We start from the raw sequence: 24,966 nt of genomic DNA, 5'->3' as shown, positions 1-24,966 counted from the left end.
TGCGTGCGTGCGTGCGTGCGTGCGTGCGTGCGTGCGTGCGTGCGTGCGTGCATGTGTGAGAGAGAGAGAGGGGGTATTCGTCGCAGAAGATCGATGGTGCGCTCACGCTGCCATACAAATCATGGCGTCTCCATGAATCCAGAAATTGCAAGAGGAAAGAGCATAACGTCATTGATATTATTCATCGTACATGTACACACTACATATCCGGGCAAGTTTTGTCCCATGAGCCGATGATCCTAGTATTATAGCTATGACTAAAGTAACTCCATTCGTCTCCGAATCTCGGTGAGCGATAGAACATCTTGGATGTGCTATCGCTCCGGCGGCTTACTTTGAACTTGCCCGGATCACATCTGGTATTGCCGAAATCTTGCATCTTACGAAAATGTTACCAATGTCCGCATAACCGACGCTCTTTCATGCGGCAATGGCGTATGTCGTAGAGGCAATGACTGTCTTGTTTGATCGATTCCTGGTGACGTTGACACGAGTGTAATTCCACCGTCACGTCTCACGTGACTGTATACTGTCTAGAATGGTTAGACCTGAGAACGTTACGCATGTATATCGCGATGTCCTAACAATCTGAATTCCTACGAAAAAATACGGTCGTTGTTACCAATGCCAAACCAATTATATGCGAAAAAACAACGCACTTGACCGTAACCGTGACCGCGACCGCGACCTAAGTCATTCACCCCGACTCTACCCACTATTGTGCGCATCGTTACGTCAATATTCGCGAACTTATAGATTTCACTTAAGATACGTCTTATTGAGCTTGTCGTACAGTTTGACGTTGTTAATCGGTATAAGCATGGGGTGGCATGATTGCGTGAGAGAAAAAAAAGAAGATGGCCGCCGGCGCTTGCCGCTGGAACGCTTCGGGAGAGTTTTGAGAACGAATTAAAACAACAGCATTCTCAGGGCCTGCTATGTGTTGTTTTCGCTTTCTCACGACCTCGTCTTCTTGCCGCGTTTGTTCTTGCTGGTGGGCTAACAAGGGACTTAACGACGAGCGGTACCCCCTTTTCTTTCTCTCCCTCTCTCCCTTTTTCTCTCTCGCTCTCTCTCTCTCTCTCTCTCTCTCTCTCTCGCCCTCTCCCTCTCCCCTTCTCTCTCTTTCTCTCTCTGTTCCTCCCCTCTCTTTCTCTTTCTCTCCCTCTCCTTCCCCCTCTCTCTCTCCCTCTATCTCTATCACTCCCCCTCTCTCCTTCTTTCGTACACAGCTAATCATTGCACAGTTTCACAGCGTTAACTCCTACATATTGCGGGTTCGTTAACTATACTGAAACGAGTGATCGTATCGTAATGACGTTTAAAGTTACGTACAATATTTATGTGGAGAGATTTTACCAGCTAAGATATAACTGAATTACCGATGTATCGTCAGGAATGGATTAGACACCGAGCAATCACCGTCCGTGTTAATAACAATCGAAGAAAATAACACATTCGCATTCAATAAATTTAAAGAATCTGAATACGATATTCTTTACGTCATAAACGGATGCCATTGCGCATGCGTGCTCATTGTATATGTATGCACATATGCACATATGTCTTACACAGCTGAGCACTGTACAGTTTCACAATAGATAATTCTCTCTTCCTCCCTCCCTCTTTCTCCTCCCCCCCTCTCTCTCCCCATCTCCTTCTTTCTCTTTCTCTCTCTACCCCTCTTTCTCTTTCTCGCTCGCCCCCTTCTTCTTTCTTTCTTTCTTTCTTTCACAGCAAAGCACTGCACAGTTTCACAGTGTTAATTCCTATATATCTCCCGTTCTTTCTCAAACAGCAAAGCATTGCACAGTCTCGCCGTGGTCGGAGTGGGAGGAGTGCAGCACGCGCTGTGGCATCGGCATGATGAAGAGACTTCGTAACGTGACGGCAGAGCCATCTAACGGCGGCGACAAGTGTCCGCACCTGAAGGAGATGAGGGGCTGCATGGGATTCGACTGCACGCACGATGAGCGGGCCGCTATTAAAGGTACGCCTGCTGCTCTCTCGCACCTGTGATAGAACCTGAACTCGCTGCCCTCTCGCACCTGTGATAGAACATGATCACTCCGCCGTAGTCCTGTCGCACAAACTCTAGGCTCTCCCCTGGTTCTAGCTGTGCGGCCTCTAGCTGGAGTTCTGTTGCTACACGGGTAGATCCGAGCTACCGCGCCACCACATTAGCTAGACCCTTGAACCTCAGTGACGTTATATATATATATATATATGTGTGTGTGTGTGTGTGCGTGCGTGCGTGCGTGCGGGCGTGCGTGCGTGCGTGCGTGCGTGTGTGCGTGCGTGCGTGCGTGCGTGCGTGCGTGCGTGCGTGTGTGTGTATAAGATGCTGCTTCATAACTCGCATAACCCGGGTAGGGAATCACTTATTATGACCGTAATACTCAGACTATATCAGGTTGTATGACAAACACTAATTTGCTATCTCGGCGTTATCGTATGTTGTTCCCGTTCCTATTCAGAGATGGCGCTGCTTCTACCGGCAAAGTACGCAAAGGCAAGACGCTATAATCCTGAGAAGGACATCAGAAGAAATCTGAGGGATCACTACCACAAGAAAAATCCCATTGAGAGGAAAAAGTGAGCAAGGAAACTAAAAACTAAAAAAATTAACTAAAAGGCTTCTAACTACGTCGTATAAACGCGGGAGGGATCCCGTGTTTACACGACGTAATCAGAAGACTCGTATATAGAAATATCTGGTAAGACACTGCACACGATAGATATAGAGCAGGGTGGTAAGGAAGTATGCAGTTGGAAGGTGACAAAAAGAGAGAGGAGTGAAGGGAGAAAGAGGAAAACGAAAAGGGAAGAAAATGAAAAGCGAAGGAAGGGAAAGAGCGTGTGCAAGAGAGAGAGAGAGAGAGAGAGAGAGAGAGAGAGAGCGTGTGTGCGAGAGAGAGAGAGAGAGAGAGAGAGAGAGAGAGAGAGAGAGAGAGAGAGCGTGTGTGCAAGAGAGAGAGAGAGAGAGAGAGAGAGAGAGAGCGAGAGAGAAAGAGAGAGAAAGAGACAGACAACAATCAGCCAAACAAACATGACAAAATAGAGAGGAGAGAAAGTTTGGGGTGGTGAGAAAAGGAAGCGAGTTGGCAGCGAAGGAAGGAGAAAAGAGCAAGGGTGAAAAAACGCGAGAGATGGAGCGAGGCAGGTGGGAATAGGTGGCGTATCAAACGCCCCGACCGTCTCTCTTCCACCCCGCAAATCCATTAAAGTAAATAGGAGACAGTGAATTATTGAAAACCGCTGAACTTTTGGCAAGGTATATAAGACACAGTAGACATATTTATGGGATGCGTTGGCTTTTACTCTAATCGACGTGTTATATATGTTCCTAGTTACATTCCGAGCAATTAGTTGTGCGTGAGTGCTTCCAATGGCCAGTATTAAATTCCACGCGCGTTTTCTCTTGCACGCCTTACGAGATATTTACGTAACGACAAACTATCTCCCCCAACTATAGTACTGTATATATACATACGTCTAGAGATACGTATGTGTTAGTAAACATCCCACAGAGCTTATGTAACTAGTTATCTCTTTTCGTCCTCAAATAGAACGATCGGTAGTGTAACGTCAGCATCAATTACGGGAAATAAAATACGTCCCGACTGCTATGCGCTGCTATATATATAAGCCGACGTGACAACACTAATGATGGAACGATATTACACGAACGCCATTGCCATCAGTACAGCTGAAGGGGTCGTTGTCGTATCAGGTACTACAGATATGTACCCGAGGTACATATATGTATACACAAAGTGTACCAGACTTGTACTACAGAAGTGTACCCTAACCCTAACCCTAACCCTAAACATACCTCATATAAAAATATAAACATAATACCAAGAGCTAATAATACCTAAGATAAGCTAATATAAATAATAATAATACTAGCTAAATAATAATACTAGCTAAATAATAATACTAAGCTAATAATACCTAATATAAGCTAATACCAAGAGCTAATAATAAAACTAACTCGGGTACATATCTGTAGTACCTGATACGACAACGACCCCATCTGCCTTACAGCACCTTACAATTCACAAACTGATCGAGTTTGTCGTACACATGTTTACTATTCCTAAAAACAGTGTGAAGATTATATACGGAAAGGAAAAAGCTGTCCGATTCGAATCGTTGCAGATGTTCTGCCAAAATACCAATTAAAGGTCAATGTGTTACGTCATATGCTGCGATACTCAATATACATACTACACCGGAAAGCGCAATTTTATACATTTTTGGTTTAATGAATTTATTCCTAAACAAATCATTATAAATTATTCAGAAATATTATCATAAATTTTACTTTTTCAACAAATTTACAATTTGCTGTTCATGCATAGGATCAAGAGTACATAATAGGAGGTGTACTCTTGATATGATCTAGAGCTAATAATACATAATATATTATTTGGTTTTTATATACAGATAATATATAGGTTTATACAGTAATATTTCAGGTTAATTATACGTATTATTAGCATAACGTCATTATATTAATTATTATTTGCATATTATGAACATGCATCGATAAACTTATTTTGCCGCAGGTACTGTCTGACGTTTGAGATCGTTAGAACGCACAAGTATTGCAACTCTACGGTGAATACGTGGACGCACGACCTCGCTGTGGCGGGTAACAAGGTGTGTGTGGAGTGTGAGCCATACGCCATGACCTCCATGAAGGGCGCAAGGTGAGCAAACTCCATCGTCATCGTCACCGTCATCGTCACCGTCATCGTCATTGTAGTGAGATGGGTTAACTCGTAACCGCGCACATACACGCGCACGCACATACACGCGCACGCACATATACGCGCACGCACATACACGCGCACGCACATACACGCGCACGCACATATACGCGCACGCACATACACGGGCAAGCGCTTATGCACGCATGCACATAGACGCAATCACGCGCGCAGACGCAAAAACGTAGACACGCACGCGCACACACGCCCGTACGCTCGTACGCACGCACACACACGTACGGTACGACGGCACGTACGCACGCACACACGTACGTACGCACGCACACACACGTACGTACGCACGTACGCACGCACACACACGTCCGTTCGCACGCACACACGTACGTACGCACGCACACACACGTACGTACGCACGGCGCACGCACACACACGTACGCACGTACGCACGCACACACATGTACGCACGCACGCACGAACGCACGTACGCACGCCCACATACACACAGAGGTAAATCCGGGGTCCAACGTCGGTATTCGGTAATACCTAAACTCCCCACCACACAGCAATGCTGGTAGACATCAAAAACAGGGGTTCTATTCCCGCCACCGTACGTACCCCTTTCTGGCTGCCGACGTCAACCGACATCATGTGACGTTTTATTCCCGCGACTGAATTACTTTATTTACTTCCCCTCTCGCCGACGTCGTCGTCAACCGTCGTATCACGTGACGTTTTTGCAGATGTAATGGTCAGGGCGTCGCCGGCGTGGAGAGCCGCTGGAAGGCGACCAACGTGCCGTGGTGCAGCGGCCGCTGGATCCAGCAGGAGCTCATCGAGGACTGCTCCTGTCACAAGCAGAACAAGAACATGCCCGGATACATCTTCGTGTGACGTGGCGGCCCGCGCGCACGGAGACTCGTGACGTCACGCGTCAGCTCGCGATGACGTCATAACCTGCTGATGACGTCGTCATCCACTCGCAATGTCATCGCGCAGTATTTTTTTCTCGATGCGGGGTTGTAGGCGACTCAGATGCAAGTGTGGCTTTTCTTCTTCTTCTTCTTCTTAGGAGAACGTAGATGCACGACAATGCAAAAGCGCTCACTCTTTACCACATCTTACAAACAGCACATTCAGCAAGAAAAACAACTATCCTTCCGTATACCCTGTTTATATCTACTCTTGCGTAGTCCCAGACGAATGCGACAACGTTGCAACACATTCAAACTGTGTACACCACTCTTAAACGTATTTTTAAAGAAGCCACGGTATGTAGATGTGTGCAATGCTACGTGCCCAATTGACCCAGGCACTAGAAACTAGTATCAGAAGAAGACAATGTCATGGAAGACTTCTCTTGCTTACTGAATTTACTGTTGACCTTACCTACGTACTCCCCTTCACAATCGCGGTAAACCCATGCAAGATTGTCCCATTCTCAAGCTCTACATATGTGGTAGGTAGCAAGCCGAGGAGAGGCAAGGATATACAAGAAGTAAGATTTGTGAGGTGGATGCAATTATATTATATACATGGATGACTTTTACCTAAAACGTAGGTGCAGTTATTTGAAGGCTCTCCAGGTTGCCAACTTTGTTAGTAACTATTTATTCTAGTTTATGCAGTTGACGAAGCAATTGACGTCCAATCAACGCGTATCGTTTCGAGCTAATGAATCATAGAGATCTATAAACAAACCATTTGTAGTCTTTATAGATCTCTATGTAATGAATCCAGACAATTGCGTGCGCAGCGCCGCCTAGTGGTACTGCGCAATAATGAGAGTAACAACCACAATGGCATCACGGCCATTGTGCCCTTGTTTTTCGTCTGCTAGGGGGATCTGGAAGGGAATTTTCATAATCGACAGGATACGGTCAAACTACACCACCGCAGAACTCTTTTATTTTTTAAATGTGCTCTGATGATTTTCATGGTAGCAACCACAGTTGGAATTTATCCACTGCCTTTCCTAAAACATTTTTCCTCATGCGATTGTCTTTAACTTCGTGGAAGAATGACGAGAATGCATATTTTAAATCAGTAAAAACACTTTAACAGTCGTTAACACTTAAAGACCTGTGTAAGTCTGTGGAAAGCCCACCGCCGAAAAATATGAGATTAATATACTTGACAGGCTGACAGCACTATACTTTTAGTCATCATAGGAAAGGCGGGTTACACTGAAAGAACTGAAAGTCGACACTAGTGCCACCTGTTAGACACTCTAACGATGTCTGGTTTATTGCAGATGTATATACAGAAGCAGCAATAAGAGCCAGAAACGAGCCAGTTTTTGCTTACTCATTAATTTAATATGGTATACAATGTTTTAGTCGTGAATCTAGTGTCACTTGCCTCGACCTAGACCAGTCACCTAACACTGCCATTTATGTTTATGTTCTTACATCCAGCCAAAATAATTTACATAGAACTGGAAATGGTTTAGAGATGAACCTCACGATGTGTAAGTTACTCTTACAAATCGCTCCAACTAGGCTCGAAACCGTAGAATGTAAATGTTCGTATTCAGTTGTATTTTACCCTGTTCCCTCTTATGAATATATATATATTTACATAAAGGCCCGCACGTACGCGTTCATGGCATGGAGGCCTGTATACATCACACGATGTTTTATATACGTTTGAAGTGCACTACGAAGTATATAATCAATATGTTTCTCATTATCAATACGTGACTATGGTATTAGCAACGAGTTATGCAAAATATGCCATTGCATGTTGTGTGCTGAACTGCCGACACAGAGGACTGATGTCAATTCTGGTGACCGGTCGAGATATATAGATATATAAACCCACCTTTCACTCTGCTGGTTTATTTATATTTTATGTTTAATTTTAGCATTTGTGTTCAGTAAGGAGTAGATTGTAGCACATTTATGGTCGTGTGATGAAGTAAGAGTGTATCGACCAGCACATGTGTAATCGTCTGGTTTATCAAGTAAACGAACGGGGAATGATTCGTGCTATTTTATCATAGTGTACATGCATTTTGTAGGGCAGAATTTTCTAGTTATCTTATAGTTCTTTCATCTTTTTCTAGCTGTTCTATTGTTGTTTAAGCTTCTGTGGAAAGGAAAATAATAATAATAATAAGTTTTAGTGGCTTAAAATAATTTTCCTTTTGTGATGTTTGATATCATGCATCATGGTTTCACCAATGCAAAATATAAGTTTAATAATAAGGGCATAGTTTCCCTTGACCATTACAACTTTCTTTGTTTTCAACACAAGAAATTGGCGCACACCCCAGGTGGTACTTATCTATACATAACAAGACAGATAAGTAGATTTATATAAAAATCTTTATTGAGCACAATGTATTATATATACACTGTAAATGACAGAATTTTTCCTGATATTGCATAGAGCATGGTTACCTACTTCATCAGATCGTAAGAATATAAAATATTGCAAAAAATGTATAAAAATGCAAATCCATGAATAAAAAACGTTCAGTGGCTTAGAATTCTTATATATATATATATATATATATATATATAAATACCATTTGAGACATAACATGATCTCGCATTCCAGACGAAAATACATTTTAAAATCTCATTTTTGTGGCAATAAAATAATTTGACATTTTTAGCATACCTGGTATTTCAGCAGATATGAATTTCTCCAACCAGACAGGATATGTCAATAAATGATGTAAAACCATGGGCTTCCCATTAGTGCTAACTAGATGCCAGTGCTGATAACAACCGATAAGGATAAGCTACATATAATTTATGCAATAAAATACGCAGAGCAAGCTACCAAGTGGCATCCGTCTGACGATTTATCGTTTTACACGCTTAGAAATTTGCGGGCGAAATTTTTACGACGAAACTAAAGGCGGTCTCAATGCCAAAGGGCCTAGTCTTCGCAGATCAGCAAAAAATGCCCCTGCACGATCCCTCCAATAACTTCACGTGAATGGCAGATCAGCATCAAAATCAATGTCCCCCTCCTCATTCCTATGCAACGCAGGAGAGTAAAATCGCCACATAAACTCGAAGTTAGTTGGACGGACACTGTTACTCTTCACACAAATGCTCCGCCTCACTCGTGGCTGCCACACTCCCAGCCACCTCACTCGCGGCTGCCACACACGCCCCACCACCGCTCCCGGCCGCCTCACGCTTGATCGAGTAGTTCGTAGATGCCTTTCTCGCAGTCGGCGGTGCGGTTCCACCACGCGTGCACGTCCTCGTATGACGACACTCGCACGCCGTCGTCGCCGTGCAGCTTCGCACACAGACCACAGATGGCGTTGGCGTTGTCGGTGAGTGTTGCGAGCTCGAAGTCGCTCCGCCACGCGAAATACTCGTTGTAGCGCGCGTCGTCACCGTCGATCTCGGCGAGGTGGCGCGCGAGGTCGCGCGGCGACGCAAAGTCGCGCACGTCGATGTAGGAGCGCGGCGGCAGGTGGCGCCGGTAGTCAGCGCCGCCGAGGACAACGGGAACGACGCTGGCGTTCATCGCAAGGAACAACTTCTCGGTGACGTAGTCGCGGCAGACGCTGTTCTCGAAGGCGAGGTAGAACTTGTAGTCGCGCGCGAGCATCGCGTAGCAACGTGCGCTCTCGCTGCGTGGGCACCGCAGCGGCCCGCACGCGCCGTACACGTCCACCGGCAGGTGGCGCCGTAGTTCGTCGACGTAGCGCATGCTCTCGCTGATCGCATTGCAGCGACTCGCAAACCACGCGACCAGCTTCGTCTTCCCCGCGGCGAACCCCCGCACCGGCGCCCCCTCGCGGGGAAACTCGCCGCGGTCAGCCGGCGCCCCCTTGTGACGAAACTCGCCGTACAGCCACGGCACGTCGGAGTCGCGCCGGTACGTCATCGTCCAGTTGAACGCGTCGCGAAGCTCCGTGAAGCGGTGCGCCCAGCTGTACCACGGCGACTCCTTCAGAGCGAACACCCACTTCTGTCGCGGCGATCGCGCGGCGGGGACGTCGCCCCGCCTCACGTCGCGCATGTGGAAGAGAACGGCGTCACTGGAAAGTAGCAGCGCGCGATCGACGACCGTCTCGCAGCGCCGCTCTGCGCAGCGGTCGAATGCTCGCCGGCCGACGCCGACGTCCCAGTCGCGCGCTCTGAACATCGGCGTCCAGAACAGGATGCGCTTGATGTCGCCACCGCCGCCGAAGATCGGTTGGAACGTTGCCCCGGCGACGGGACTCCGCGCGGGCGACGTGAGATGCCGCTCGTCGCTGACGCCGGTTTTGCTACCGGCGGCGCCATCTATTGCATCGATGTTATCATATTGTTTGTTCGTTTTCGGCTCGTTTCCGCTAGCGTCAGAGTTTGCTGACGTTCGATTTTTCTCTTCCGTATCTGTTACCTCTATCGAACTCTCGTCGTATGTGGCATCATTATGTTCACTGACATCAGACTTGTCACTAGTGCTTTGACGTGCTAGCAAATGTTTATCATCGTCAGACGTTTCGTCAATTCCATTTTGAGTTGGACTGTGTTCGTTTATATGACCAGCCATTACGCTGGGAGATTCCGCGACACAGTCACTCAAGCCACGGTGGCACGATTGCACGACGTTATTGCCTGCAATTTCACTGCTGTGGAAATAGCTACCAATGAGGAGGACTGTTGAACAGACGAGAGTGAGGGTGAGCAGGAGGAGACCTACTTTCCTGAAGGTCACGTTTGTTTTTTGGTCGAATTCATTGCTCTGTTGCCTTGCTTTGCTGTTGTGTTTGTCCATGTTATGACGATCTTCACTCTGCAATGATTAACTGAACTTGTACCTCCATTATTTTTCAACATATCAGCTGTGCAATATTTGTAGTGACTTAACACAGAATGTTATAGCAAGTCATATTGCAATGCTTCAATTAAAATATGGTTCTAGGCTAAATCGTGATTACCTGTTTAGGTGGTGGGTGTTTGCTCTTATTGCTTTTCCCAGCTCTTTGTCGACTCTCAGATTTCATGATGCTAGCTGGTGTAAAAATCTTCGCAAAATTTTACTTGTTCAAACCATGTAGCTCAGATTCTGTTGCCCTTCTCCACACACTGAGATGGCTGTAGTCTTTAAACAATACATTAATTAAATTTGCTGTTCTCTTCCATGGCACTGGTTTACGCTTACATTTAGCTATAGTAGTAGTACTGTAGCCCTCGTTGGCTGTGCCCCAGCACCAGGCCTGTGGCACCTGTGGCTGTGGCATAATGATAATCAACGAGGGCTTAAGTAGTAGTAGTACCTTACTTTCTAGGCTGTTACTGTTACTGTTACTGTTAGTATTCTCCTGCTACCGGTAGCAGGTTCATTTTCTGCTAATCTCCCGGCTGTGGATTTATACTAGTAAGTAAATATCCTTACTTTAAAATAAATGGAGTAATATTGAATTATGCCTGTGCCTGTGGCTGGATAGTGGATAATGTATAGTGACATAATGTATAGTGACATAATGTAGTGACATAATGATAATGTAGTGACAGTGTGCAGTGCATGCCACAGGCACTTGGAATGTCTCAATAAAAAAATATAATGGTAAATAAACACGAAATGTATTTACTACCAAAGTCTTATGTTTCTGTCTACCTCGTATTTCGCCTATAATCACCTGTAAATGCGGTCAAATTGCTCATCTGGCCAATCACACAAGTACACCGACGTGCTAGCTGCTGCACACTTCGACACTGTTTCTAATTCTACTTTGCTATACTGGCAAGTTCATAAAGAATAAACGTCCCAGGGGCTATCAGCCTAGCCGAATGGGGTAACCCGACCAGGCTGTGTGACTAACGTCATACACCCGCTGACATCATCCATTGAAAATCTTGTAGCCTGTACAAAAACTACCGCGAACATACGTTATATCTCAAATAAAATGCTCATCTAGAGCATTTCTGCCTTGTTTTGTATCAATATATAGCCTTCACCTTATCGTATTCCAGCATTGTTATTAAACTAATACACTCAGTTTGCTGTGCACAGTGTAAATTTCAAGATGCCAAACCGAAATTTCAACTAAGCGCCAACGCCATTTTGCAATGCGCATGGATTTTCGACGGCACGCGGAAAACCCGATACGACATAACATACCATAGCGTTGCTACTTGCGTTAGCGTGAGCAATAAAGAAGCTCATATACTCGTATATATATAAATTAAAACATTGAAAACCAGGGAATCGTCAATCTACAACAACTTAATAATTATCATTGCGAAGATATATGTACTTGCGTTGTATTTGGCCTACGCACTGTGAAAATCAGGTCCATGCAATTTTAGTTGCACTGAACATGGCAGACATGGCGGCTGTCTAGTTGTTTTGATCGCAATTCATCTCAGAAAAACGGCATAACTCAATAAATAAGTAAGCGCCAGTAGCGCCCAGTTACCGTCGCGAGCAAGCCAGAGGTTTATAAGATTCGTTTGAGCTATTATCATGTGACGCGCTAGCTGCTGTCGATGGTTGGATACACGAGCCAACTACAAGGATTTGTGGGCAAGAATCTGAAACGCGTATTCTAAACCCTAGCAATACCGTTTCTTGGAGCTAGCCATGGGGTTGACCTAGCTTGGGTAAAGCCAGTAGTTAGGCTTATAGGGTCTATGTACTCTCAGGGTACTGCCGGACGTACCCTGGCACACAGTAACGGTCCGGTATACCGAAACTTACCCTGGTAACTATTTGATATGGTTCTAGCGGTTAGGGTTAGGGAGTGTAGCGTAGGCGATCCCTAGGACTCGTTAGTGGAGTAGGCGAGGTAAGGTCTGGCATATTAGATAGTACCAGGGTACGTTCGGTATACCAGACCATACCCAGGGTACGTTCCGGCAGTTAACCTGGGGGACATAACCCTCTCATGCAGTAGTTAGCGCTTTTTAGGCCGAATGGCCTGAGGGTGGCCACAGCAAGAGTTTTTTTTGCACCCTCAGTGGTTCTTTTACGTCCCCATTGGCACTTAGTATTACTGGAGACGGCGACGCCATTTTTACGTGGTCATCGAAGCCAACGCGGAGATTCACAGCCTACAATGTTGAGAGCCAGGTTTACACCTTGAGAAAATTCACTGCCCGCGCCAGGGTTTGACCTCACAGCCTTCAGTGGACAGTATACGTGGCCTAAGCATCTGGCGCACAAAGGCCTAGTTTTTTAATACTAAATAAATACGAAATCTATTTACTACCAAAGTCTTAATGTTTCTCTACTCTCTTTCACCTATTATTGGCCGACAATATTCCTGTAAATGCCGTCAAATGCATCAATGCAACACCACTGTCCACGACTGGCTGCCGCACGCTAGGTGCTGCACAGTGACACATATATATATACTATTATATTTTATGTGTCACTGTGTCTGTGCCACCTAGCGTGCGGCGGCCACCGTGTGACAGTGTGTTGCAGAATGAGCATTTGGACGACATTTACAGGAAATTGTCGGCAAAATACTAGTAATAGGTGAAAGAGAGTAGAGCCTGAGCCGAACAAGTGGCAAGTGTATGTGTAGCTCTAGTACTATAGCCCGCGTACAGTTGCGCAGCGTCAGTCAATGTAAGCGGCTATAGTGCTAGTAGAGACTGAGTAGAGGCTATAGAGCTAGTGCCTGTGCTGTGGTGCATGCCATCAGCCATAGGCCCGTTTGGGACCCTGGCTGCAAAGCCAAAGGTGTTTTCGTATGTGTGGGGTGCTAATCGGGTGCTAAACTGGGCACAAGTAAACTTGGCCCGCTGTGGCAGGCTTGGCGATGTATCTAATTATAGTTAGGAAAATAATTAATGCGTTTAAAGTTATTAAAACAGGAAAGTACCCTACGAAGCTACGTTTCATAAACAATAGTTACCATGAGTCCACGCACGATATTGGCGGCTGCGGTCGTACACGGTTTCTGATGACGTCACCAACTCCGCGTAGTTCACGGCTGGATTTGCACCACAACATTTTACAAATTACAATGAGTAGAATAATGAAAAAATCACTCGCCTTGCGATGCTCAAAGCACAGACAATGTATACGACAACTTGTACGACAACTTGTTACAATACATGCCGGTGCGTGCAGTAAACTGGTGTCAGTGGCATTGCAGCGCAAATCGTTAACGCATAATTGATAATACAATTTAAAATTACAATAAATTGAATAATCATAATGTAACCCTACTCTTGTTGGGTTACATTTAAGTCATTATTGAATATTGTATCTAAATATACGCATACATGATACATTTTATCTGGATCTTGTTCTAGGCTTCGTTGAGTGTGTGTGTGTTGTGTGTGTGTGTGTGTGTGTGTGTGTGTTGTGTGTGTGTGGTGTGTGTGTGTGTGTGTGTGTTGTGTGTGTGTGTGTGTGGTGTGTGTGTGTGTGTGTGTGTGGTGGCTGTGTGTGTGTGGTGTGTGTGTGTGTGTTGTGTGTGTGTGTTGTGTGTGTTGTGTGTGTGTGTGTGTGTGTGTGTGTGTGTGTGTGTGGTTGTGTGTTGGTGTGTGGTGTGTGTGTGTGTGTGTGTGTGTGTGTGTGTGTGTGTGTGTGTGTGTGTGTGTGTGTGTGTGTGTGTGTGTGATGTGTGTGTGTGTGTGTGTGTGTGTGTGTGTGTGGGTGTGTGTGTGTGTGTGTGTGTGATGTGTGTGTGTGTGTGTGTGTGTGTGTGTGTGTGTGTGTGTTGTGTGTTGTGTGTGTGTGTGTGCTGTGTGTGTGTGGTGTGGGTGTGTGTGTGTGTGTGTGGTGTGTGGTGTGTGTGTGTGTGTGTGTGTGTGTGTGTGTGTGTGTGTGTGTGTGTGCTGTGTGTGTGTGTGTGTGTGTGTGTGTGTGTGTGTTGTGTGTGGGTGTGTGTGTGTGTGGTGTGTGTGTGGTGGTGTGTGTGTGTGTTGTGTGTGTGTGTGTGTGTGTGTGTGTGGGTGTGTTGTGTGTGTGTGTGTGTGTGTGGTGTGGGTGTGTGTGTGGTTGTGTGTGTGTGATGTGTGTGTGTGTGTGTGTGTGTGTGTGTGTGTGGTGTGTGTGTGTGTGTGTGTGTGTGTGTGTGTGTGTGGTGTGTGTGGTGTGTGTGTGTGTGTGTGGTGTGTGTGTGTGTGTGTGTGTGTGTGTGTGTGTGTGTGTGTTGTGTGTGTGTGTGTGTGTGTGTGTGTGTGTGTTGTGTGTGTGTGTGTGCTGTGTGTGTGTGATGTGTGTGTGTGTGTTGTGTGTGTGTGTGTGTGTGTGTGTGTGTGTGTGTGTGTGTGTGTGATGTGTGTGTGTTGTCGTGGTGGTGTGTGTGTGGGTGTGTGTGTGTGTGTCAGGCTCGAATTAAGCGACGAGAAGGGCAAGGCAATTTTTTAGGGCATGTGAGAAATCGCCTTGAATTTTCTCTAAAATAGAAAGGCACCAAGGCAACTCTCAAGTTTGAGAAGGGCACCAGGCACTTTTGTAAAATAAAGGGGAAACTCATAACAAATTAGTACATCAACATCGTCTTGCTTTTAATGTACAAAACAATATGCCGCCATGTAAGCTTACACCGTAACACTGACCCCTGTACCCACCTCTGGCTAATGGAAGTACAGTAACAGAAAATTTTACATGGCCCGCTATCAGGAGCAAATAATTATCCGATGCTGTTATTATTCCTCCCTGCGACTATCGTTTTTAGCTCATCATTGCAACTAGCAGACGCACGCCGCACTGTTTATGTTGATTCGACTAAAAACAAAACTAGGGCAGTAGATTAAAGGGCACCGACGGCAATTACACAAAAGGGCAAGGCAGGTGACTGCCGTCGGTCGGGTTGGATTTTCAGGGGCAGTACGGCGATTGATAGGGGCACCGACGGCAATTGCCGTCGTGCGTCGGTTAATTCGAGCCCTGTGTGTGTGTGTGTGTGTGTGTGCGTGCGTGCGTGCGTGCGTGCGTGGTGCGTGCGTGCGTGCGTGCGTGCGTGCGTGCGTGCGTGCGTGCTGCGTGCGTGCGTGCGTGCGTGCGTGCGTGCGTTGCGTGCGTGCGTGGTGCGTGCGTGCGTGTGCGTGCGTGCGTGCCGTGCGTGCGTGCGTGCGTGCGTGCGTCGGTGCCGTGCGTGTGTGACTGGGTGTGTGTGTGTGTGTGTGTGTGCGGTGTGTGTGTGTGGTGCTGTCAGCGCGCGTGCGTACGTGCATGCGAGCCTGCTTGCATGCGCGCGCGTGTGTGTAGATGGTCTGAACCACTTTACTATAAATTACGAATGAAACCGATAGATATCACGACCCTTGTATTGTAATTGTATAGGTTCGCGGGAGAAGCAATACGACGTGGTCGTCGTAGGAGGCGGCCATGCAGGGACGGAGGCCGCAGCAGCCGCGGCACGCATGGGTGCCGACACCCTCCTGCTCACACATAAAATAGATAGCATAGGTATAACCTCACAATTGGTGAAACGGTATCCGTCTATATATCGCATCGACCACTATTCACTCAATAATATTTGATACGGTGCACAATTAAGTAACCGCGTAACCTTGTAAGAGTTGCAATCTTTAAAGTCCAGGGGGGGGGTATACCAAAGGTATGGTTAGAGTCAAAGTTGATCACAATCGATAGATCAACTTTGCAAGTTACAGTAGAACAATTTTTACTATTACAATTAACCAGATAAGAATTAAGGAGGAGAATTCCAATATGAATTAATAGAAGAATGAATAAGAATGAATAATTCTTATTTATTTAATATGTGTAGTAGAGAGAAATGCATTTTGAAATATATATACACATATTTCACGTGTTTATTATATTTATGTATAGATCTTTGGAACTATGGAAGTGAGTAAATGTAGCACCTATAAAGAGCCATATGCCACTGCATGCATGGTCCCTATCCTTATTAAAGTGCATTCTTTTTTTTATAGGGGAGATGTCCTGCAACCCGTCATTTGGGGGAATTGGTAAGGGACATCTCATGAGAGAGGTGGATGCACTTGATGGCTTGTGTGGGAGAATCTGTGATAAGTCTGGCATTCAGTACAAGATGCTGAACAGGCGAAAGGGACCGGCTGTCTGGGTACGTTCAGCGCCTGTCACTGTCAGGAATAGTATGTAGCTATTAAAAAACATTCATCCCTGTTTTAATAGTCATTGCAACTTAAATCATCAACTAGCAGAAAAGTATATGTACAATTAGCAAAGAAACACACTATCCTAATATATATTATATATATGTGTACATATAGCATATACATATACATTATTGCTGTATGCAAATGACTTAAACGTTTTGAGATGGTACACAAACAGGGTAGAGAATGGGCATGGATGGGAAGTTTATCATAAGCAGTATAGTACAGGTATTCTGTTTCTGTTACAAATGAAAACTGGTAGAGTACAGACGATGATTGGTTTGCTCTAGAAGGTATATAAAATTATAAACGGATATTCCATTACAGTGAATACGTTATTGTATTACCCTCACTGGGTTTTTAGGGCCCAAGAGCTCAGGTAGATCGAAAGCTGTACAAGAAGCACGTGCAAGCGGAGTTACTCAACATGCCAAACCTTACCATGAGAGCCGCGGCAGTAGAAGACCTGCTACTAGATGGCGCTACGGTACAGACTAGAACAGACATGTGTAAGGAGCGGTGCCACGGAGTCGTTCTGGGTGAGGCCGTGGTGATAATTAAGAATACACTTAAAGTTTATGGGAAGTAGTTTATCGATTTTTTGTTAAAAATTTTATTTGACAGCTGTAAGCATATGCCACCTCTGTAAATACCATAGTTCATAGTTATAAAACTTATATTCCCATATATAAGCTTACAGGGTTAGAGGGCATTTGGATTACGGCATATGTGTGCAAGGAGCTACGGCCCTTTAAATACATACTTACTGACGTCAGACTCAACTATTAGGCATTGTGTTACAGGCGATGGAACTACCGTCCGGGCGAAGACGGTCGTTCTGACAGCGGGCACGTTTCTACGTGGAGAGATCTTTATCGGGTTGAACACGACGCCAGCTGGCCGCATCGGCGACCAACCCTCCGTCGGTCTAGCTCGAACAATAGAGACGGCTGGTTTTACGATGGGCAGGTTGAAAACTGGTATGTTTAGGTACAACACCGGGAACACAGCGGTTAAATATTATGTACGTAGCAAACTAAAAGGGCCTAACTGTTATGTATATAGCAAACTACAAGGGGCTAACTGTTATGCATATATCAAACTACAAGGGCCTAACTGTTATGCATATATCAAACTAAAAGAGGCTAACTGTTATGCATTTAGCAAACTAAAAGTGTCAATGCATTCCAGAATAGTGTGGATTAGTATGCTCAGTGGCTATCCACGCTTGCACACACAGGAACTCCGCCTAGATTGATAAAGGAGACGATCGATTTTTCAAAGACGGCGGTGATGGAAGGCGACAACCCTCCCGTGCCTTTCTCGTTCCTGAGCGACAAAGTCTGGATAAAGGTACAGCCTCTTCTGAGTAGACGAACTCATTGAAGCCACAATATACTGTCATGAACTGAAACATGTATATATGCTCTACTGTCAAGTAATTCATCATTACCAGAATTCACTTGGCTATCTCCTGAAGAGTTTTCATGTGCCTTGTAAAATGCTATCGTTAACGATGTTACGTTTTCATGTCTGTATTGTGTATTGTTGTAATTAAGGCTGAAGATCAAGTTCCGTGTCATATGACCTTCACAAACGAAGAGGTACACAAAGTGATCAGGGATACATTGCATCTTAATAAACACGTAGAGGAAGAGAGTTCTGGTCCTATGTATGTATTCAATCTAACACTTGTGGCTCTACTTACAACAGTCAACCAGTCTGCTAAGCAAGCTAAAAATAGAAATGTAAAAATGCAATATAAATAACTAGAAATTAAATAAATATATTTAGTCATGAGTATTATCGTCGCTGGAGCTTTTTTCGCATTCTGCATTTCCTTGGGGAGCGTGTAGAAATATCGCCCAGCTAGTTACCCTGGATTTTTGGGTTGTATGAGCGAAGTGTATTATAATGTTACCCATCCAGGTATTGCCCTTGATTTTTGGGTTGTGTGAGTGAAATGTATTATATCGTTACCTCACCTGTCCAGGTATTGCCCCTCGATAGAGTCCAAGGTGTTACGCTTCAAGAGCAAAACAGAGCACCAGGTTTGGTTGGAGCCGGAGGGACTGGATTCCCCTCTCGTCTACCCGCAGGGCATCTCGATGACAATGCCTGAGGAGCACCAGCTGCGAGCGATGAGGGAGATGCGAGGACTGGAGCGTGTGGAGATGGCCCAGCCAGGTATAGTCCGTCTTTTCTGCGGTGTGGGAGGTTGGCCCAGCCAGGTATAGTCCGTGTTTTCTGCAGTGTGGGAGATTGGCCCAGCCAGGTATAGTCTGTGTTTTCTGCAGTGTGGGAGGTTGGCCCAGCCAGGTATGGTCCGTGTTTTCTGCAGTGTGGCAGATTGGCCCAGCCAGGTATAGTCCGTGTTTTCTGCAGTGTGGGAGATTGGCCCAGCCAGGTATAGTCTGTGTTTTCTGCAGTGTGGGAGGTTGGCCCAGCCAGGTATGGTCCGTGTTTTCTGCAGTGTGGCAGATTGGCCCAGCCAGGTATTGTCCGTGTTTTTTGCGGTGTGGGAGATTGGCCCAGCCAGGTATGGTCCGTGTTTTCTGCAGTGTGGGAGATTGGCCCAGCCAGGTATGGTCCGTGTTTTCTGCAGTGTGAAAGATTTTCCCAGCTAGGGATGGTCCGTATTTTCTGCAGTGTGGTAGATTGGCCCAGCCAGGTATTGTCCGTGTTTTCTGCAGTGTGGGAGATTGGCCCAGCCAGGTATGGTCCGTGTTTTCTGCAGTGTGGGAGATTGGCCCAGCTAGGTATGGTCCGTGTTTTCTGCAGTGTGGGAGGTTGGCCCAGCTAGGTATGGTCCGTGTTTGCTGCAGTGTGCGAGATGAAGCTGTGTGTGCAGAGAATGGTGGTGGCAAGCGAACATGCATGTATGTTATGTCTATTGGCAATGCATTCGCAGTAATTAATCCTGTCCTTTCAAGTGAAATCTTGAGCCAATTGTAAATCAATAATCATCTGCATCATAATCCATATTTCAAAATCTACGCTAGAGGTTGAATCTATAACTGACACGTATGCTGAGTTTTAAGGATAAAGTCAGGGTTACGGACAGGTACCTCTGTAAAGGGAATTACAACATAACTGCTCACCAAATATATACCACACATATAGCTGCCCAGAGGCGCCATCTATCAAATAAAATGGGTATTAAAATTTTGACTAAATTTCGTCTGCAACCCTGAATGTATCCTTAATTACCTCCACCCAATGGAGTTGGAGGGCGGAGGTTATGTGATCAGTCTCGTGCGTTCGTGTGTTAGTGTGTTCGTGTAGCCAGCAGCAGGCCAGTCAGTGTTAGTGTGTTAGTGTGTTGGCGCGATCGATATTAGCGCGTCCAGTCAAGCGTGTACATGTGAGCGAGCAGCAGCAACGAGCGGCTGCTACGAGCGAGCGAACAGCAAGCCAATACAATAATAAGACATACATGTTACATGTTGGCGGAGGTATGCACTCTCCGTGAGTGCCCTCTGTCTAGTTATAGTTGTGTTTGAAACATGCTTAAAGTGTCTACAACCAGGCATTTAGCATTGGTCCTGATGGTCAGCTTTGAATAATTTGCAGGTTACGGCGTTCAGTACGACTATATAGAACCGCAGCAACTGCGTCCGTCGCTGGAAACCTTGCGCATCGAGAACCTCTTCTTTGCCGGCCAGATAAACGGCACCACCGGCTACGAGGAGGCTGCAGCTCAGGTAACCGTGGCAACGACGTCGTCGTCTCCTGCTAAGTGTCATGGCAACCTATGAAATATTTCCCCCTCGCAGTGAGTGATTCACTCGATTGAGTGGTTTTCCACCCGTTGGCTTGCACAGCAGTCATTGATTGAAACGCTGCTATTTGATCTATGTTTATTTACAGAATGCGTGCGAATTGCTAGTAGAGTTACGAATACTTTCATCGCCTCACTGAATGTCTTTATTCTGTCGCAGGGTCTCATAGCTGGAATCAATGCAGTGAAGAAGAGCCAGCAGCAGCCACCACTGCTGGTAGACAGGACCGAGGGTTATATCGGTGTGCTCATAGACGACCTGACGACGCTGGGCACGAGTGAGCCGTATCGCATGTTCACCAGCAGAGCAGAGTTCAGACTTGTCTTACGTCCGGACAACGCCGATCTCAGACTGACCGGCAAAGGTGTGTGCACGCGTGAGTGCTTGCGGTAAACGTGTGTGCATGCGTGCGTGCTTGCGTGTGGGCGTGCGTGTGTGCGTGTGTGCGTGTGTGTGTGCATGTGCGTGCGGTGTGGTTGCATTCACTAGCCAGGAGAGATGAATCGTAACTGAGCAAGAATGTAAATAGTCCTAGTGAATAGCTACTTTTGATGTTTGACCTTGCACTTGCCTTTCACCGTACAGAATAGATAACTTGCCCTGTGAGTGGGTGGCTAAGGGGTTGCATTCAGTGTTTACTAACTCATAGTAGGCTTTTGTAATTGAAGCTCATCTGTGTGTGTAACCATACATGGTAGGTTACAAGGCAGGCTGTGTGAGCGAGGCCAGGCACAGCAAGATGAAGAGAATTCAAGAAAAACTGGAGGAGGCCACCGCTTGCTTAAAGTCAATAAACAAGCCGCTGTCTCACTGGTGGAGCGGTCTACGGCTGCAAAGGTCGCAGACAAATCACAACCCAAAATCGTACGTATTTTGATACTATAGTGACTACAATAGAATACGTGGCTTGAGCAGCAGCATTAGATAGCATTGCTTGGGTTAGATTTTTGTGCTATTTTAAGTTAAATGTATACTGGAACTTTTTATTTAATTAAATACATCGTAATTATAAAGTGATATTTATATGAAGTCGTTCTGTCACATAAACGCTATCTGTTTAGTCTATGAATAAGGATGTACAAATCCCCACTCTAGTTTGAATTTATAACATTTTTTACAGAGCCTATGATATGCTAGGGTTGGCAGTCGTAACAATGGAAATGATGGCACAGGCTTTTCCTGATGAATTCAGCCGTCTTCCTTTAGATCATCACGTGAGTGAGCGGATCAAGATACAGGGTAGGCACTAGAATCGTGAACTTAAATGTGATGTATATTTATGTAGTGTATACATTATACGTGCATGCTAGAATTGACAGTAGGGGCTAGGGATAAGGAAAGTGTTGTCTATGGTGTCGCAATTTTTATCCTATATGACAAGTGTTTGGTATGGTTGCTTTCATCACTGAGTTGAAGTTAGTTTGATCTCTCCTGATCGCGATATTATCCGCTGATAAGTCGCTGATACATACATATCTTACATTGGCTCTTATAATATGGTTTTGCTTTCCAGCCACGTATGCCGAGAAAGAGGCTGAAATGATGCGGGACATCGTTGAAGCGAGAAAGGATGAACATCTCCTGCTCCCTGACGACATGGACTACTCTGCTCCCTCTCTGTCTTTGTCGAATGAAGCCAAGAAGAAGCTGGAGGCGGTACGGCCCCACACGGTAAGACCCACATCTCTACCTGAAGTGCCTCGTCTGCTCAAACGATGCCAAGAACACACGAACTTCACAAGAAGTCTACTACTATATACTATAACTATGCTATGATTATGTGCTATGTACTGTATGTATGTGTGTAGAATACGTGAGAACAGTCGAACCCACCAAGATAATCTATTCATGATTGACAAATATTTTACAAAGTTACAAAGTTCTGCATGCATCACACGTGCATTTCATTGTAACTAGAGGTGCGATTTACGTTAAACGTGTTGACGATCTGTTTGTACAGATTGGAGCAGCGAGCAGAATACAAGGAGTTACACCCGTCGCTGTTGTACGTCTGCTGCAGTTCGTTAAAAGGTCACAGAAGGAAACGACCGTGTCAACGTCGTCGTTGTCATCGTGAGGACTGGTCTCTAATCACACTGCACTCTAAAGCACATTAAACTTATTAATAGTTTGACCAAATGCTTCACAAAAAACTTAAAAGTATTCCCACCCAAATGAAAATAAGTCATGATCATGACCAGAATAAATATGTAAATTAATTGATTGGTGATCCTGAACTGATATACACACTTGTAAACAGCATACTAGTCTATGAATAATACCTACTCGGAAAAAGTCTATGCCGTTAACAACATATAGCAGCTAATATAAAATATAAAATCTTTGATTTTATAGAATATATCTGAACATAATTTTCATGTTAAATGTAATAAAATGCAATGTATGTCCCAACATAACTATTCATATTTTTATTGTTTAAATTGTTTAATATTTTTTACATCGAAACAATTTTCTTATGATATGCATTTATCAGGATGCATGTAGAAAGTTATTTATTACATAATAAATCCTGTAAAGTTTATACGAATTTCAAATATGCATTTATTGTTTAATTTAGTTGAACTGTACTGTCAATGAGCATTTCTAAAGAAGGTGTTCAACTGAGAATTTATTGATTATTACACTCTCGGCATTAATAAATAGGGAATACTATAGTTGATATAAAAACAGTAGGCCTACAGTTATACACCTATATATATATATACCTATACAACAGTTATACACCTATACAACAGTTATACACCTATACAACAGTTATACACCTATACAACAGTTATAGGCCTACAGTTTCCACAAAAGTGTGAATTAGTTTTTCAAGGACGCACGCTTCGTTAGTGGAGTAGGCGAGGTAAGGTCTGGCATATTAGATAGTACCAGGGTACGTTCCGGTATACCAGACCGTACCCAGGGTACGTTCCGGCAGTACCCTGGGGGACATAAACCCTCTCAGCGGTAGTTAGCCTTTTAGCCGAATGGCACTGAGGGTGGCCACAGCCAGAGTTTTTTTTGCACCCTCAGTGGTTCTTTTACGTCCCCATTGGCCTTAGTATTACTGGAGACGGGACCGCCATTTTACGTGGTCATCCGAGCCACGGGAGATTCACAGTCTCCAATGTTGAGAGCAAGGTTTTTACACCTTGAGAAAATTCACTGCCCCGGCCAGGGTTTGACCTCGCAGCCTTCAGTGGACAATATACGTGGCCTAACCACTGGCACTGGGCCACAAAGGCCTAGTTTTTTAATACTAAATAAATACGAAATCTATTTACTACCAAAGTCTTAATGTTTCTCTACTCTCTTTCACCTATTATTGCCGACAATTTCCTGTAAATGCCGTCCAAATGCTCATCTGCAACACACTGTCACACGCTGGCTGCCGCACGCTAGGTGCTGCACAGTGACACATATATATATATACTATATATTTATGTGTCACTGTGTCTGTGCAGCACCTAGCGTGCGGCGGCCACCGTGTGACAGTGTGTTGCAGATGAGCATTTGGACGACATTTACAGGAAATTGTCGGCAATAATACTAATAGGTGAAAGAGAGTAGAGCCTGAGCCGAAACAAGTGGCAAGTGTATGTGTAGCTCTAGTACTATAGCCCGCGTACAGTTGCCAGCGGCAGTCAATGTAAGCGGGCTATAGTGCTAGTAGAGACTGAGTAGAGGCTATAGAGCTAGTGCCTGTGCTGTGGTGCATGCCATCAGCCATGGACCGTTTGGGCCCCTGGCTGCAAAGCCAAAGGTGTTTTCGCATGTGTGTTAAACTAATCCGGGGTGCTAAACTGGGCACAAGTAAACTTGGCCCGCTGGGCAGGCTTGGGATGTATCTAATTATAGTTAGGAAATAATTAATGCGTTTAAAGTTATTAAAACAGGAAAGTACCCTACGAAGCTACGTTTCGTAAACAATAGTTACCATGAGTCCACACGCGCGTCGGCGCTGCGGTCGCACACGGTTTCGATGACGTCACCAATTCCGCGTAGTTCACGCTGGATTTGCACCAACAACATTTTACAATTACAATGAGTAGAATAATGAAAAAATCACTCGTTGCGATGCTCAAAGCACAGACAATGTATACGACACTTCTACCAACTTGTACAATACATGCCGGTGGTGAGTAAACTGGTGTCAGTGGCATTGCAGCGCCAAATCGTTAACGCATAATTGATAATACAAATTTAAAATTACAATAAATTGAATAATCATAATGTAACCCTACTCTTGTTGGGTTACATTTAAGTCATTATTGAATATTGTATCTAAATATACGCATACATGATACATTTTATCTGGATCTTGTTCTAGGCTTCGTTGAGTGTGTGTGTGTGTGTGTGTGTGTGTGTGTGTGTGTGTGTGTGTGTGTGTGTGTGTGTGTGTGT

The 24,966-nt window shown here is 45.1% G+C and overlaps 3 protein-coding genes across 6 annotated transcripts in view; 2 read left to right on the top strand and 1 right to left on the bottom strand.

Annotated features, from left to right (window-relative positions):
* The window catches only part of LOC106812664 (somatomedin-B and thrombospondin type-1 domain-containing protein-like), a 44,719-nt gene extending 36,843 nt beyond the window's left edge, over window positions 1–7,876 (top strand). The window contains exons 2-5 of the mRNA XM_014816594.1: window positions 1,799–1,990; window positions 2,478–2,595; window positions 4,575–4,718; window positions 5,480–7,876. Of these exons, the coding sequence (XP_014672080.1) occupies window positions 1,799–1,990; window positions 2,478–2,595; window positions 4,575–4,718; window positions 5,480–5,630 (605 nt within the window). The 3' untranslated portion in view covers window positions 5,631–7,876. The remainder of the gene's footprint in view (window positions 1–1,798; window positions 1,991–2,477; window positions 2,596–4,574; window positions 4,719–5,479) is intronic.
* Window positions 7,877–8,047: 171 nt separating this feature from the next.
* Window positions 8,048–24,522, bottom strand: LOC106812663 (alpha-(1,3)-fucosyltransferase C-like). 4 transcript variants are annotated; one of them, XM_014816592.1, is made up of 3 exons: window positions 24,500–24,522; window positions 10,639–10,802; window positions 8,048–10,493 (listed from the first exon to the last, which is right to left on the bottom strand). In XM_014816592.1, exons 2-3 carry the CDS (start codon window positions 10,702–10,704, stop codon window positions 8,889–8,891), a joined length of 1,671 nt encoding a protein of 556 aa, XP_014672078.1. In that variant the 5' UTR covers window positions 10,705–10,802; window positions 24,500–24,522; the 3' UTR covers window positions 8,048–8,888. The 4 variants fall into 4 exon arrangements, with proteins under 4 accessions (XP_014672078.1, XP_014672076.1, XP_014672079.1 ...); XM_014816590.1 differs by having other exon boundaries at window positions 24,467–24,515; XM_014816593.1 differs by lacking the exon at window positions 24,500–24,522 and adding an exon at window positions 13,567–13,583.
* Window positions 15,956–22,973, top strand: LOC106812662 (protein MTO1 homolog, mitochondrial-like). The gene is made up of 13 exons (XM_014816589.1): window positions 15,956–16,076; window positions 16,568–16,719; window positions 17,139–17,313; window positions 17,578–17,754; window positions 18,015–18,127; window positions 18,334–18,446; window positions 18,768–18,961; window positions 20,348–20,478; window positions 20,716–20,920; window positions 21,255–21,420; window positions 21,677–21,795; window positions 22,070–22,227; window positions 22,517–22,973. Exons 1-13 carry the CDS (start codon window positions 16,031–16,033, stop codon window positions 22,631–22,633), a joined length of 1,866 nt encoding a protein of 621 aa, XP_014672075.1. The 5' UTR covers window positions 15,956–16,030; the 3' UTR covers window positions 22,634–22,973.
* Window positions 24,523–24,966: the final 444 nt, after the last annotated feature.

Source organism: Priapulus caudatus, unplaced genomic scaffold (assembly GCF_000485595.1).
Source record: "Priapulus caudatus unplaced genomic scaffold, Priapulus_caudatus-5.0.1 Scaffold671, whole genome shotgun sequence".
In the NCBI taxonomy this organism is placed as follows: domain Eukaryota; kingdom Metazoa; phylum Priapulida; class Priapulimorpha; order Priapulimorphida; family Priapulidae; genus Priapulus; species Priapulus caudatus.
Note: the sequence above shows the minus strand (reverse complement) of the source record. Positions and strands in the feature narration are given on the sequence as shown.